The 16421-nt window shown below is 42.4% G+C and overlaps 1 protein-coding gene across 6 annotated transcripts in view; it reads right to left on the bottom strand.

The window, feature by feature from the left end:
• AREL1 (apoptosis resistant E3 ubiquitin protein ligase 1) overlaps positions 1-16421 on the bottom strand; it is a 41505-nt gene that overhangs the window by 11738 nt on the left and 13346 nt on the right. For 5 of the 6 annotated variants that reach the window (XM_028093369.2, XM_028093435.2, XM_028093289.2 and 2 more), the window contains 8 exons: positions 13682-13996; positions 9418-9477; positions 8076-8302; positions 6966-7203; positions 2754-2923; positions 2337-2517; positions 1885-2132; positions 103-180 (listed from right to left, as the gene is read on the bottom strand). In XM_028093369.2, the coding sequence (XP_027949170.1) occupies positions 103-180; positions 1885-2132; positions 2337-2517; positions 2754-2923; positions 6966-7203; positions 8076-8302; positions 9418-9433 (1158 nt within the window). In that variant the 5' untranslated portion in view covers positions 9434-9477; positions 13682-13996. The remainder of the gene's footprint in view (positions 1-102; positions 181-1884; positions 2133-2336; positions 2518-2753; positions 2924-6965; positions 7204-8075; positions 8303-9417; positions 9478-13681; positions 13997-16421) is intronic. The other variant, XM_028093676.2, reaches the window with a different exon arrangement.

The raw sequence follows: 16421 nt of genomic DNA, 5'->3' as shown, positions 1-16421 counted from the left end.
ACCTCCAGAAACACCAAAAGCCTTTCTAGGAAAAAAGAAAAGGTGGAAACACTCCAGGGTTGAAGTCTCCTCAGCATGAACCAGATGTAAGGTTCAACTTACTTTTGTTCCTGGGCACACTCGGAAGGTATAAAGGCGCCAGGGAATGATTTTCAGGTAGAACTCCTTCACTGAGAATTGCTGGAGGACCAAAATACAGAAAAGGAAGAGAATGATAAATAGAAAGGGTCTACTGGGGTATTGTAATTAAAAAATCAGAGTCCCTACTCCATTCCTCATAACCTTTTCCCTATAGGGACAAAGAGCATGGTTTTTTAGTACTAATATCAAATCAATAACATCAATTCTATCTTAAAATAGGCAAATCAAAAATATTACTCTGACAAGGCAATTTCACATAGAGACATTTCATAATCTTAACACTCAAGTTTCACTACCATTTCTAAATGTCTGAGATCAGGTTTTCACTTTAGGAGTAAACATTTCTCCTAGAAACGATCAAAATCTCCCTCTGTTCAGCTGGGTGCTGCTCAAACTTCCTCAATGGACAGGGGATACCAAAGGCCTACACCCACTGCTTTAACTCTATTAGAATGGTACCAAGGATCTGTCACGGGAGGGCAAGTGGGGGGTGGGGGTATGTGTGAAGGTGGTGGTGTGGTTTCAAATAAAAAAGTTCATAAAAATACGTAAGAATAAAGAAGGGTCTCTTTATACTGTTATAAAAAAAGGAAAAGACAAAGCAATAACTTTTTGTCTAAAAATACTGTTATCTAAATGTATAGATCAGGACTTTTTAATTTTTAAAAAATTCTTCATGAAGAAAATTTCAAACACATACTAAAGAAGAGAAAATGGTACAATGAACCCATCATCAGCCTTAACAGTTGTCACTTCGTAGTCAATCTTGTTTCATTACCTCATCCTGGCCCTCATTCCCATACCCCTAGTCCAAAGTAGGGCTAGATTTTTAAATGATAAATGACACGTAGCAAAGTCTGAAGTAGAACGAAATTAGAATTCTGTTTTGGTTATGAGATTAAAGGGATGTAACAGGATGTTTCAAGAGCTCTTTTTTTCTGCAATCTGAATGACTAGGCAAAATATAAACATTAAAAAGAAAATTCCTAACACAAAGTGCCTCTTAGCTCAGGGTCCTTGGGAACTCACCTCCTTGCCTCTGCCAAAATTTCTCTATTCCAATCTTGTTGCCTGATAGTGACATGCATTTATTGTGGTTTCACAAAGCACACAATGAAAGATCAAACTGTTTCAAAACAGCATAAAGGGCCAACAGTAATTTTTATACCAGCAAAAAAATTTTAATGGTCAAAAGTAGCTTTCTTTAAAATTCTAAGAGCCATGCCTTGAAAAATCTTCCCAGGAGTAATCAAAGACTGCCTCTGGTGCTCTAAAGCACCAGGGTACACAGAATCTCTAGAGAGAGTTTTCACCTAGTCCAAGCCAAACAGGTGCAACAAAAGAGGGGGCACAATCTTCTGCTCAACCTTAAGTAGCCTCTCTTAGTACCCCAGAGACCCTACAAGTCAATGATCTTGCCCTGATTCTCACACTAATATTTTGTGGTTTTTTACCAACGGCCAATTATATGCAGGTTCAGGCAGGGGGATTCTGAGACAGGAAATGAGAGGTCTAGGGCCGCCTGGGTGGCTCAGTCGGTTAAGCGTCTGCCTTTGGCTGAGGTCACAATCCTGGGGTCTTGGGATTGAGCCCTGCGTCGGGCTTCCTGTTCAGTGGGGAGCCTGCCTCTCTCTCTCCTCCTGTCCCCGCTCATGCCTTCTCTCTCATGCTCTCTCGTGCGCGCGCGTGCGCTCTCTCAAATAAATAAACTCTCAAAAAAAAAAAAAGAATGGGAGGTCCAACCTTTGGTGACACATAGCAGTACACCTTCTTCGGTTTCTTCACCTTCTCAGGGGTCTGGCACTCAGAGGGTGAATCTTCATCTTCCTCCTCCACAGCTGTAGAAGGCCGGCGCTGGGAGGAGCTCATGTGCATGGGTGGAAGGTGCCAGGGTGTGCTGGTACAGTTGGTAGCATTATAAAGATAAGCCTCAAAGTAAATGCTCACTCCTGAGGTGGACACATTGCGTTCAACAATATTCTTCTCATTCTCTGAAGTGTAACAAGGAACAAGGTTTTAAAGTAGGAGACGGGGGAGAAAAGAAATGACCTATCACTAGACCTTTAGTCCATAGGACTCTAAGCCAAGTTTGGTTCAAATTGCAAATGTGCGTGAGGCTGGGCAGAAGAATGCAGACACACAAAGAACAAGTGGTCTGGGAATGGGACTAAATCACAGCTTTTCTTTCAACTCACCACTTAGGACAATAATGTCAAATTCACCATTATTGATTGGCTGATTTTGGTATGAAATGCAGGCATGGAAGCAGCCACGAGAATGCAGGGTGAGTCGCAAGAACACCTGGAAGGTCTGCCTGTTGGATGTCACTGACTTCTCAAATGAGACACCAGTGCTCTCTTCTTCTTGAGGACCGAGCTATAGGAGGAAAACAGAGCATCACTGAACATATAGAATTTTCCTTACTGCATGGCAATTTACTCTTTACAAAGAACTTTCCTATCTACAAGCTGATCTAAGTTTCATAATTACTTGCGAGATGGGCACTGTCAGAGGAAGGACAGCACAGAAGTCAGGGTGGAGATGAGAGGAAGTGAATGAGAAGGGGTGAGAATGACAGAGGAGCACACAGAGGAGGAAGGGAAGCTGCTTACCTCATGAATGGACACACCGTAATTGTGCTCATCTCTCAAGGATGCGGAATTGTTGGTGGGGTTGTCGTACTCATCTCGGGGCACTATTTGAAGGGTGTGTGGCTGTCCACAGGTCAACACCAGAGTAGAAAAATGGCACACTATTTTGGTCTTGGAAGGAACCACCATTCCTGGAACAGACAATGGAATCTAATCCTTAGAGGGGGGCTTTCCAGAGCACAAAGATCTCCTCAATCAGTGAGTCCCAGGGAGCTGGGCCCCACCCAATTCCTAGGGATAAACACCACCATTAAGAGGACGAGAAAAAGAAAGAAAAAGAGATTCATTCCAATGAACTGGGGGGACTCATTTTCACAAATTTCCAACTATTGCTGTGCTAAACAAAATGAGAAAAGGACTCATAGGAAACAGAACTGAGAGTTCCAAAGTGCCTACAGTCCCACTGGGAACCTACAAGTGAGGCAGGCCTCAGAAATAAGTGCTAAACAACCACAAAACAAAGAAACAAGCAAACAAAACAAAACAAAACAAAAAACACACAGAAAAAAACCCCTGAAACACTTAGGTGCAAATCTAAGGACAAATGTACAAGACTCCTATGTTGAAAACTACAAAATGCGTATGAAAGAAATGAAGAGGTCTGCATAAAGTCAGAGGTTACCATGTTTATGAACTGGAAGATTCAACATAGAGAAGATGTCAATCCTCCCCAAGTAATATACAGGTTTAATACCATTCTTCTCAAAATCTCAGTGAGAGTATTTGTAGATATAGAAAATAGTGTTCTAAAATTTGTACGGAAAGAGAAAGGATCTAGAGTAGCAAATAACAATCCTGAAAAAGAGTAAAGTAAGTTTACCCAATTTCAGGATTTACTGTATAGCCAGAGTAATCCAGATTCTGTAGTATTGATGGAGGGACAGACTCATAGATCAATGGAACAGAACAGAGGACCCAGAAATAGACCCCTGCAAATATGCCTAACCTATCTTTAACAAAGGTACAAAAAAAGAGCAATGTAATAGGGGAAAGATGGTCTTTTCAACAAATGGTGCTGGAACAACTAGACATCTATAAGGAAAAAAAAATCTTGACACAGTATACAAAAATTAACCAAAAATGGATCACAGCCTTAAATATAAAATGTAAAACTTCTGGGGAAAAAAACAGGAGGAAATCTTCAGGATCTAGAACTAGTCAGAGTTCTCAGATACCTAAAGCATGATCCTTAAAAGAAAAAAATTAATAAATTGACTTCATCAGAATTAAAAACTTTTGCTTAGTGAAAGATCTTGTGAAGGGGATAAAAAGAAAAGCTAAAGACTGATAGAACAGGGGTGCCTGGGTAGCTCTGTCAGTTATCAGGTGATCAGGCCATGATCCTGGAGTCCCGGGATCGAGCCCCACATCAGGCTCTGCACTCAGCAAGGAGCCTGTTTCTCGTTCTCCCTCTGCCCCTCCCCACTCGTGCTTTCTCGCTCTCAAATAAAATAAAATCTTAAAAAGAAAAAAGGATAGAACATATTTGGAAACTATATATATATATAACAGAAGACTAGTATGTTGAATATATAAAGAATTCTCAATAGTAAAAACCAAAAACATCCAATTAGAAAATAGGCAAAAGACATTTCACCAAAGAAGATACACAAATGGCAAATAAGCACATGAAAAGATGTACAGCATCATTAACCATTAGGGAAATGCAGATTAAAACTACCACATCCTTGGGATGCCTGGGTGGCTCAGTCAATTAAGCGTCTGCCTTCAGCTCAGGTCATGATCCCAGGGTCCTGGGATTGAGCCCCACATCGGGCTCCCTGCTCCGCAGGAAGCCTGCTTCTCCCTCTCCCACTCCCCCTGCTTGTGTCCCCTCTCTCGCTGTGTCTCTCTCTGTCAAATAAATAAATAAAATCTTTAAAAAAAAAAATACTAAGTGTGTAACTACCATATGACCCAGCAATTATATTCCTGGGCTTACACCAAAAGAAATGACAATGTATGTTCACACAAAAACCTGTGCATGAATTCTCATAGGTTTATTCATCACAGCCCCAAACCGAAAACAACCCAGATGTCCTTCAACTGGTAATGGTAAAACAAACTATACGGTACATTCACATTGTGGAATACTTCTCAGAAATAAAAAGAAACCAACTACTGGTACACTCAACAACTTGGCTGAATCTCCAGGGAATTAGACCGAGTGAAATATAATTCCATTTATTAAAGATTTTATTTATTTGAGAGAGAGAGAGAGCACAAAAGTGGGGGGGAGGGGCAAAGGAAGAGGGAGAAGCAGACTCCCTGTGGAGCAGGGAGCCCCCCGTGGGGCTCAATCCCAGGACCCGGAGATCACGACCTGAGCTGAAGGCAGATGCCTAACCAACTGAGCCACCCAGATGCCCAATATAATCCCATTTATATAACATTCTTGAAATGACAAAATTATAGAAATGGAGAAGAGATTAGTGGGCTGCCAGGGGTTAAGAAACAGGTGGGTGGGGGAGGGAAAATGTGTGGCTATAAAAAGGTAAGGATCCTCGGGGTGATGGAAATGTTTCGCACCTTGACTGTATCAATGTTAATAACCTGGCTGTGATACTGTACTTTAGTTTTGTAAGATCTCACAACCATTGGGGGAAACTGGGTCAAGGGTACACCAGATCCCTCTGTATTATTTTTTAAACTGCAGGAGAATCTACAATTATCTCAAAATGAAGAGTTTAATATTAATTTAAAAATAAAAGGCTGAGACATATTGTAAGGATATGAACTGTTCTCCACTGGCGGCAAGGAGGTGGGGTGACGATAATTCCTGTGGAAAGGAGTCTGTGGGTGAGTCACTGAAGTAAAGGAGGAGATACGTGGAGAGGGATGTGGCTTGGGAGCCACCTTGTCCACAGCTTTCCACTGTTATAAGAGAAAGAAAACTAAGGACCAGTCAAGCAAAGATACACAAATCTTCTTAAGGCTCCTCTTCTTATCGTTTGACTCCGAAATGTTCCCAAAGTCCTCTCATTTCTGTGGATACCAACCTGGCCAGTACTTAATGACACCCTCAAAAGGAAGCCAAGGCAGGGCACACAGAGCAGACAGGATGGTTAACACACTAAACAGATTTGCTGCAGAATCAGAAGTCAGAAGTTACACCTTTAGGCTTCAAAGTCGGTGAGCATCTATTATCTGGCATAAAGGATATGAGCGGGGAAAAAGAGTAAAGAGAGAGGTCTCAATTCTTAGATATCAGCAGTGTGGGCACTCAGCCATGAGAAGGAAAATGCATACGGGCAGTAAGTGTGGAAGTTAGGGTCAAGGGGCTTTTACTTGAAAAGATTTCAAAAAGCAGAAGAATTTACCTTTTGTCTATTCTGGCACCCATACCCCTTAAGAACTTACTAGGCTGATGACCCAGCAATTCCACTCCTAAAGAAATAAAACCATATGTCCACACAAGAACTTGGACACAAAAGTTCACAGCAGCCAAAAGCGAAAACAACCCAAATGTCCATCAGCTGACAAATGGATAAATAAAAGGTGGTATATCCATACAATAGAATGTCATTTAGCAAGAAAAAGAAATGAAGCACTGATTCAAGCTACAGCATCAATAAACCTTAAAAGCATTATGCTAAGTCAAAAAGGCAGTCACAAAAGGTCATATATGTTATGACTACACTTATATACAATGTCTGGAGTAGGCAAATCTACAGAGTAGGTAAATGGTTACTTAGGGATGGGGAGGTTTGGGGTAAATGGGGAATGACTGTTAATGGGTACCGGATTTCTTCTGGGGGTGATGAAAATGCTCTAAAATGGACTGCAGTGCCAACTGCACCACTCTAAATTTTTTTTTTTTTAAAGATTTTATTTATTTATTTGACAGAGAAAGACACAGCGAGAGAGGGAACACAAGCAGGGGGAGTGGGAGAGGGAGAAGCAGGCTTCCCGCGGAGCAGGGAGCCCGATGCGGGGCTCGATCCTAGGACCTTGGTATCATGACCTGAGCCGAAGGCAGACGCTTAACGACTGAGCGACCCAGGCGCCCCACAACTCTAAATTTTTAAAACCATTTAACTGTATATTTTAACTGGACGGATGATGCGGCGTGTGAATTAAATCTTAATAAAGGTATATTTTTAAAAAGCAAGAAAGAAACACACAGGAAGGAAGGGATGGAGACAGGGAGGAAAAAAAGAAGAAAGAACATACCAGGCTGAAAAATCTTATAGTAGGGACTGTAGGCCACATTTAATCCACCAAGCTTCACCGAGATTTCATAACGCCCCGCCCTGCGCACAGTGAAGGCCACCTTGACCACGTTGGAACTGGGCTCCTGGAGGACTTCCTGGGTCACTGGAATTTCCACTGCCAGCTCAACATGAGAGATGTGAACTCTCAGTCCCACCGGCCGATGTGCAGGGAAAGGCTGCCCGTTCTTGTAGAATAACTGCGGTGCGGGGAGACGAGGGGCACTTGTTAGTGAGCAGGAGGAGACAACTGTTTCCCACCTAATTTGAGAGAGTGTGGGGAGGCACGAGGTAGCTGGCAAATCCCAGTACCCACCGTTCCTACAGTCCTCCCCACAGACACAGAGAGAAACACCACACCTCAGAGAAAACACCGAATCGTGAACAAATTCTTAACTTGTTCAGGAGACAGGGATAAAAGATACTGCTGAATCCACTTCAACTTGATATTTCTGAACCACAAATGCTGTCCCCTCTGTGTACCCGGCCCTTCTTACTCTATTACCACTGCTCACCCAAACGTGAAGGTAAGTCAGTGGGTGCCACTGGTGCTGATTGAACTGAAGCACCAGTTAGGGCTGGGGGAGGGGGGCAGGCAGGCAAACTTTTCTGTAAAGGGCCAGAGAGTACATATTGTGGCTTCGTGGGTCATACACAGCTACTCGACTCAACTGTGGTTAACTACTTAAGTGTAAAAGCAGGCCCCAGGCAATACAGGAAGATGAATGGGTGTGGCTGTGTTCTAATAAAACTGTATTTACAGACACAAGAGGTGGGCCTGATTTGGCTCCTCAGGCTATAGTTTGCCAACCTCCAATCTATGACACCTATTCTTTCTGGTGATATTTTTTCTTCTTTTGAAAAAGTAACATTAAGCTTTATGCATCTTCAAAGCTAAGCACCTACTAAACCAAAATGATAAATTCATGACCCTTCCAGATAGTAACAATTACTAAGTCCCTAGGAATGACTGAAAAACAAGGAAACATGTTAACATTCCAGGCCAGCACTACTTTGGAAAGCAAGTGGTTCAGAAAACCCAATGGGTATGGAGACAGAAACATTCCCTTACATGCACTCGGAAGGCCATGCTGTGGCCCACCTCATAGGGGTCCTTCCAATCCCAGGAGACTTTGCAAGACCGGGGATCCAGGTAATTTCCCCGCACGTAGTCATAAATAGTCCGGTCCCCTCTGCGCTCACGGTCCTCATTCTGGAGGAAGCTGACTACGCGTGCAGCAAGCTCAAAGAGGAACTTAATTGTGAAGAAGAATGCAACCACAGACACTGTGATCCCACCTATGTAAAAGAGAACACACATACCACTTGCCAGTTATACATCAGAGCTTCTCATTGTGGAAAAGGCCAGTCATCTTTTAAAAATTAAAAGAAGTCAGGATGAGAGAACAAGACTGCCAAAGAAACATCGTAGTGGGTTACTACCTCTGTGGGTGAAGAGAAGAACTTCTAAGATATTTATTTATTTATTTATTTATTTATTTAGAAAGCATGCGCAAGCAGGGGGAGGGATGAGGGAGAGGGAGAGAGAATCTCAAGCAGATGCTGTACCGAGCGCAGAGCCCAATGCAGGGCTTGATCCCACAACCCTGAGATCATGACCTGAGCTGAAACCAAGAGTCAGATGCTTAACTGACTGAGCCACCCAGGGGCCCCAAAGACAGGAACTTCTATAGCAGGGGTTGGAAATTACAGGCCAAATCCCATCTGCTGCCTATTTTTGTAAATAAAGTTCTATTAGAACCCTGCCTCATCTCTTCATTTACATACCGTCTAGGGCTGCTTTTGCCCTAAACCGGCAGAATTCAGTAGTTGTGACAGAGCCTGTATGGCCTGGGAAGCCAAAATATTTACTCTCTGGCCCTTTACAGAAAACGTCTGCTGACCCTGGTTCTATACCATGGGCCACACAGAATGCCCACCCCGTACTTTCCTGCATGGGCTAGGCCCTCACAAAAGTCCTAAAAAGAATGTGAATTCTATTCCCCCCATTTGAAAGTCCTCCCTTCTCTTGTCCACTTGGCAAAAGCCTTCCCCGATCCTCACCTGCATTAGGGGTTCCCCTTCTGGGCTCCCTCAGACTCCTGCCCATTCACCTGTTATAGCTCTTCTCCCCCTTGACCATCTCCCCATTCATGGTATGAACTTCTTGAAGACAGATTTTTGCCTTATTCGACTTTGACTCGGCAGGAAACACTGCCTGGCACGGACCAGAATTACTCAATAAATATTTCCCAAATGAATGAACTCCACTGTCAGCTCTGTGAAGGTACATTCTGGCACGAGTAGAACTATTTCTAAGTCTATTTTCAAGAGGAAAGGGATAGACAGGGAGGCAAAACGGATGCAGCAACCCTAACAAGAAGATAACAGAGACAGCTCTTCCCATAACATACCAATAACGTAAAACATCAGGTCCCTTCAATGCCGACAGACAGCGAGGATCACAGCTGCAGCTGCAAAAGAAAACCTGTTTAGTTTTTTCTTCAACTCTTCCCGACAGCCATCTCAGGGAGAGACAAAGAACATATGGCTTGAGTTGACTGACTCGAGCCTTACTATCCCTGTCCTGTCTCTAGCCTGACAGGTGCCCTATGACAAATTGTGGCCAAACAGTCACTGCATCTTCACTCCTTCTAAAGACTTCCAATCTATGACCACCCTAGGAATACCACAAACGGCCACTTGCTTTAGTGCTAATTACAAAATGCAATAACATGGCTTTCATCTTCTTAGATCCAGGGCCCCAAGACAGTTTCCCTCCCCCTTGCCAAGTAGTGCTAATTAACACAAGCAAAGAGGATAATGGAATCACTTTCCCCTTCTATTTTCCTCTAGAAGTAATTCATCTGAGTGGAAATAGCTATATCAAACGTGGATTTTTTGAAAGCAAGTATTATTATCATCATGTTGGCATTATATAATTAAAGCGAACCATGGGGCATCCCAGTAATAAGCAGTGGGCACACAGGAGAAGTCATTTTTGCTGTTAGTAGTCAGACAACAGGTCCTATGGAAGAGGAGCTCAGCAGAAAGGCCAAGGACAGGAGCAAAAGAAGGAGACTATATTTCTCCTAAGTGATGCCTGTTAAGGTCAGAACAATTCAAACAGAGGCCAGAGTTTGAGGGGAAACTTTCACTGTTATTAAACTTGTTTCCAGAATAAGACTTCAATCGTCGTTACTTGTTTGAACCACCCAAGGTATTACCAAGGAAAAATGCAATGTACATTGACATTGGTATCTTATCACCAGGTTCCGACCTTGGTATAGGCTATAAAAGCTCTCCATTCTACAATGTGGTGAATTCATGCTTTTCAAGTCAATGTATATAAAGGTTATCAACGTTAGCTCAATCCAGCACCTTTTATCAGCACTAGAATATTACTTAAATCCACGCAGGGAACATTAGCACAGTCAATATCCATGGATTAAGCTGCTCCCCGAAGGGTCTATTATAAAGAGACAATATATAGACTCCAAATTTGGGATCACAACTACTGAGCCCCCTTCCCAAACAAGTATCTCATCTCCTGGGACCTTATGCTGAAAGCTGCTTTCATCTCTCAAAAAAGTACCAAAAAAGCAACTTCCAGGATGCAGATGACTTCCTAGATGACTTGCTAGAACCCAGACTGGCAGTTTAACTGTCTGAAGTACTCCCTTAGTTGGACGTCATCCAATCGGATCCTGGACATGAAAATCTGGTCTTTAGCAAAGTTCTAACACTCCGCAGAAAATAAAGTGCATGTGGTGACGTTATAGGACTTGTGGTCTCAAGTCTCTTACTGCTTGGAAGAACAAGAGCCATGCCAGATTTATGGCACACATGAGGGCCGGGAAAATTCCAATGCGCTATCTCTGACAACTACGACAACCTTTTCTGGGAGAGGCAAGTGGACAAGCAGTAAGTCAGAGGTCTGCAGACCAGTTCCAAGGCTGCAAGTGTGTGACGTGGCCAGGCTTCAGAAATCTCCTTGCTATAAAAAGAGCTGAGGTCTAGTCATTACTATGGCACTGTCTCCTTCAGTGTGGTAGGACTTCAATCTAACGCTCCACAGCCATCAGGACTCTAAAATCAAACAGTATAGCAAAGAGGAAAGTACAGAGGATGAGGGCATGGACTCCCTGGGTTCAAACCCATTCTCCACCACTCACGGTGTGACCATGGACAAGTTATTTCATCTCTCTAGGGAAAGCCAGTTTCCTTATCTATCAAATGGGGTGTATCTGCGTATACCTCGCAGGGGTGTCTGTGAGGATGAAATGAGTTAATGCATGTGAACAGCATAGAATACATCACACGGTGATTTGCCAGTTTGAATTATTATTACACTCGTTCCCAGGAGAGGTAGCAGCATCACTGTCCCTCTGCATCAGAGCCAGTAGGAAACTCTGGGAACCTCCCTGCTGGCCCACATTTTCTTCAATGGGAAATGCATCAGAGTTACAAAAGGCATGGCTTTTCTCACTGTACTTCAAATCTCTGCCTACATGGAAGATCTTCATACTATTCTAATTTTATATCTACCCATCTCTCAACTGGTCACATTTTGAACTTGCCTTCCTTCTACGTTTTCCTCCTGTCTTGTTCCTCTTGAATGCTGTCACAAACCTTCCCATCTTTGTCAGTCAGATCACTTTTGTTCCAGATTTCACTTCCATTCTGTTAGCATTTTCTGTCCTCTTCCTGACCCCAGCAAGGCTCTCTCTGCTCTGTCTCCACCCCCACCCCCGCCCACAGCATTCCCCTTGGCCCCATCTCCCACAGTCCCTTGTTTTCATCCTATGATCTACCTGACTCGAGTCCTTTCCACCTTTACATCTAAGCTCTGAAACGTCCCATTTCCATGCTTTGCAAAAGTCCCTTCGTCTGCCTAGACTATCCACTCCCCTCCCATGTCTCCATCCATGGGAAATCTCCTAACCCTAAGTCTAGGGAAAATCCTGTCTCCCCTCCCTGAAATCTTCCCTCAGTCTCAATTGAGAAATTCCATCCCTCCTCCGAATGCCCACATTATTATTTATCTTATAGAAATTTATATTCTCTTTCATTTTAGTCCCATGTTTGTTTTATTTTCCATTTCAGAGTGGTAAATAACAGGAGGCAAAGACTAGTCTTCAAAATTCTCCACAGCATCCAACGTAATTGCATATAGTAATTGCAAAAAATATGAAAGAAATATCTGAATGGATATGGTCCAATGTCTGTTCTTTCCTTTGTCCAGAATGCCTAAGGATCAGGAATTTTCTAGATGTGACCTCCTTTCCGATACAGTTTTTAAAGACTTCTCTAAGTGGCAGTACATTCACTTGAGCCAAGGATTATAAACTCTTCAGACCACAAGTTACCAGTTTACTGTAGTTCTGCAAGTCTGTACCAAATACCTACAACCAGAGTCAGAGGTTCTCATGCATGGCACGGTATCTGGTTTTATGGTTCTATCTTCCTAATCTTGAGCATTTATTTTTCTAGAACAGTTTCTATAGCACCCTCCACTTTCTGCTGCTCACGCTTCTTCTTCATAAAATTATCATCTTGCAACTCTTCCCGAGTCTAATTCAAGCACAAAGAAGCAGTATGTTAAGCCTCTGCCACACTAATTCATTCCATTCGGCTACACGAGTATTTTGTTTTCAAGTTCATCTCCTTAGTATCTTGCTTTTATACAATTCAGCAAACTGTGATTCTCTAAGCTAGCAGAATAACAGTAGTAGTAAAGTAATATTCACTCCCTGTCCTTAAAGTCACTTACAATAGGTGAAGCACTAAGTGCTTATATGTGTTAGCCTAAGTAATTGTCTCCCTAACAATTTGGTAAAATAAACACTATTATTCTCATTTTATAGAGTAAAAAAAACATACATACAAAAAAGCTGGGCTTGGAAAGTTAACTTGCTGAACATCTCCCAGCTGGTTAAGTGACAGAGCTGAGACTCAAGCCTGTGCCTAACTGAAACCTAATGTTCTAAGCCTCACATGACACTAAATCATGACAAAGGATGGAGTCATAGCAACAGAGAGGTATTTGGGAAGAGGAAAGACGAAAAAAACAGGTAAAACAACGTATGAAAAACATTACTTAATCTTACTGTGAGGCGCCCCACCATGAGGTTAAAATTAGAAAAATAAATGCTTATGGCCTTTTTAAAATCTTTTGAAATAAAAATAAAGCATGACAAAGGAAAATGGAATGCAGTACCAATTATCTAATGCAGAAATATCACTTGCTTACTAAAAGATCCTGGGCAAGTTGCTTAATACTACAGTACTTTGGCTCACATTACCTATAAAAGGCGGAGGTGGGGGAATACTTGAAAGTGCCTGTCTCAAGGCAATGTTAGAAAGTTGACTAACATATATCTAAAACTCTGCTTTTTTAGGAATCTAAAGATTCATAATTACAATATTAAATAAATTTTAGCCCTGCCTTTAAAGACCAGTTGTGAAAAAGTCATTTCCCAGAAACAGAGAATTGATTTCTTCATCCTCAGAGGTGCTCTAGGGGTGGGAAGAAGTGGCGGGGGTGGGGGGGTCAGATTCTAATTGCAACTGTGCACTTCAACAGCTATCCCTTGCTGGAAAGGCTGAGGAACTGGTCACTGAGTCCATGTTCTGTATCCCAATAACAAGTGAATCTGAACTACTCTACGCTCTTACCTTTAAACGAGGGCCCATGTTCTGAGAACCAAGTGGAACACTCCTATTCACCAAAGCAGGCAACTTCTGGGACCATTCACCTTGTCTTCCAACCTCCACAGGAAAGAAAATTGCTGCAAGGTCACCGGAAAGTGTCTGTCCATCAGACATTCATTGAGGAGGTGTCACAGAAGCAGAGGGTCAATATTTCTGGAATGAACTGGATGAATTCCAGGGTGGAGAAATATAGCCCCAGAAGCTATTATCCTGGACTTCTCTCTAGGGCAGGGTCCAATCGCCTGCCAAAGGATGCGTCTGTCCTCCTGTCCCAGGATCCTATTCAACAGAGAACAAAAGGGTCAGTGGAAGAGGTTTTTATTTCCGAAAGAGAATGCCCGGAAAACAACAAAGAGGACATAGATAGGACGGGCAGAGGGAACTCTGGGGCCCTAAGAATAAGCAAGGCCTGGTAAACCTTAACCAAGCCTTCCCAATTAGAACTCCACAACAAAAGGCAAGTGGCAGCCTCGCTGCCTTAACTGTGTCACTCCCCAAAAGGAAGCCCCAGCACTGCAGTCGATTCTAATCCTTCAAGAGAAGCAACAAGGGCACAAATTTAAAGAGTGAGCCTTGGGGCGCCTGGGTGGCTCGGTCGTTAAGCGTCTGCCTTCGGCTTGGGTCATGTTCCCACGGTCCTGGGATCGAGCCCCGCATCAGGCTCCCTGCTCACTTCTCCTTCTCCCTCTGCCCCTCCCCTTGCTTGTGCTCTCTCTCAAAGAAATAAATAAAATCTTTAAAAAAGAAAAAAATAAAGAGTGAGCCTCATCACTACCACATGCCCAGTTCCAGTTTAATGGGGTTGGAGCACAGGGTCTGGGAATAGGGTGAAGAGAAACGAGACGACAGGACAGGCGGGGCCACGTTACAGAGGGCCTCATTATGCCATAGAAGCGATCAAGGTAATACTCCCTTGGAAAAGGAAAACCACCAACAAGCTTTAAAACCTAACCCATCTGTCTATGCAGGCTGCTCCCTTTGAGCCCATGTCTGCATTTCCAAGACATGGTGAAACAACATTGATTTTACTTTTTTAAGGAGTAAAATTTACTTTTCTGAGTGGGGGAAAAATGTGAACTTTCAAGATAAAGTAAGTAAAGTCTAGTAAAGTCAGTGTGTAACTCAAAGACATTCATAAACTAAAAGTAACAGAAAGGGGGGTATGGCAAAGCATACACAAACAGCCACCATAAAACAAATGCGAAGAGACTACTCATCACTAAAAAAAAAAAAAAGAGAGAGAGAGATTCTCTTTCCACATGGTGGGAACTGTGTTCAGGGCTTCATATATATTAACTCACATCCACAGATAAAATTATCCCTATTCTGCAGATGAGGAAATTGAGGTACTTTCGCAAGATAACGCACCATAAGTAGTAGAGGTGAGTCAAACCCAGACAACCTGGACCCAGAATCCATGCTTTTTAAGGACTATCCTACTGTCTCCCTACCCTGGGAAACCAAGAAAGAAAAGCCACAATGCTAGTAAGAACAGCAGAATGGAATGAGTGACGGCCAACAGATCAAACAAGTTGGCAAACTTTTATAATTACAAATAAACAATATATATATTTATTTTGAAATATGGTGATAGAATTGCCAAGTACATGAGCCAAAAGCTAGGTCAACTAGCAACTGGAACCAGATTAAAGGATCCACAAACAAGATAAGAGTTATATAAACTATAGGAGCTCCATTAGAATGTTATCTAAGCATTAAAAAATGACACCTTTTAAGGAGTAACGAAAGAAATTTCTCACCAAAAAAATGCTAAATAAAAGGCAAGCACAAAATTAGTTACATAGCATGAGCCCAATTTTTAAAATGTTACATAAACAAAACTAGACGGAACAACACAAAAATATTAATAGTCATCATCTCTTGGCGTTTGGAATTATAAATAATTTTTATTTTCTACCTGTACCTTTCAGTGTTTTCTAAATTCTTACTGATGTAAGAACATATTAAACGTTTCTATTTCTGGAGAACATATAACTTTTGGGGAGAGAACAGGCAAGTTATCCTTTTTTCAAACAGGGAAAGAGCATAAAAAATTAGCTAAAAATAACAGAATGTACTGAAATTTTATTTCTATTCATTATGATCTTAATGGGTCTCCAGCCCTGTAATCAGCTATTTGGTTATTAAATTAAGGAACTCCCAGTTCTTTTTTTTAATAGTGGTTTTTAAAAAAGATTTTATTTATTTATTAGAGAGAGAGCAAGCAGCTGCAGAGGGAGAGGGAGAGGGAGCAGACTCCCTGCTGAGCAGAGAGCTGGATGTGGGGCTTGATCCCAGGACGCTGGGATCATGACCTGAGCCGAAGGCAGACGCTTAACCAACCAAGCCACCCAGGCGCCCGAATAACTCCTAGTTCTAATACCATTTTTACCGCACCCCACCATGAACTACCATGCCTACCCCTGACGATGCTTCATTCAGTGTCTCTAGTAAGCCTGAAAATTCAACTCAAGCACCATCCCCTTCCTGGTCCAATTCTCAGGCCCCTCTGAGGACTGCCCCCATGCCACACAGAACCAATGACTTGTTCTGCTGTGATACTCCTGTGCTGAAAATACCTCTATTATAGCATTTATTAGTCTGTATTGTAATTATTTGTTTATACAGTAGTCTCTCCTAATGAATTCTGGGGTCTCTGAGGACACTGACGGGTCTGACTCATCTTTGTCTTCCAGTAGCTAGT

Source organism: Eumetopias jubatus, unplaced genomic scaffold (assembly GCF_037043125.1).
Source record: "Eumetopias jubatus isolate StellerSeaLion01/CBP00866 unplaced genomic scaffold, mEumJub1_p1.0 scaffold_7, whole genome shotgun sequence".
Classification (NCBI taxonomy): Eukaryota; Metazoa; Chordata; class Mammalia; order Carnivora; family Otariidae; genus Eumetopias; species Eumetopias jubatus.
The sequence above is the reverse complement of the archived record's forward strand: the minus strand, read 5'-3'. Positions and strand labels throughout refer to the sequence as shown.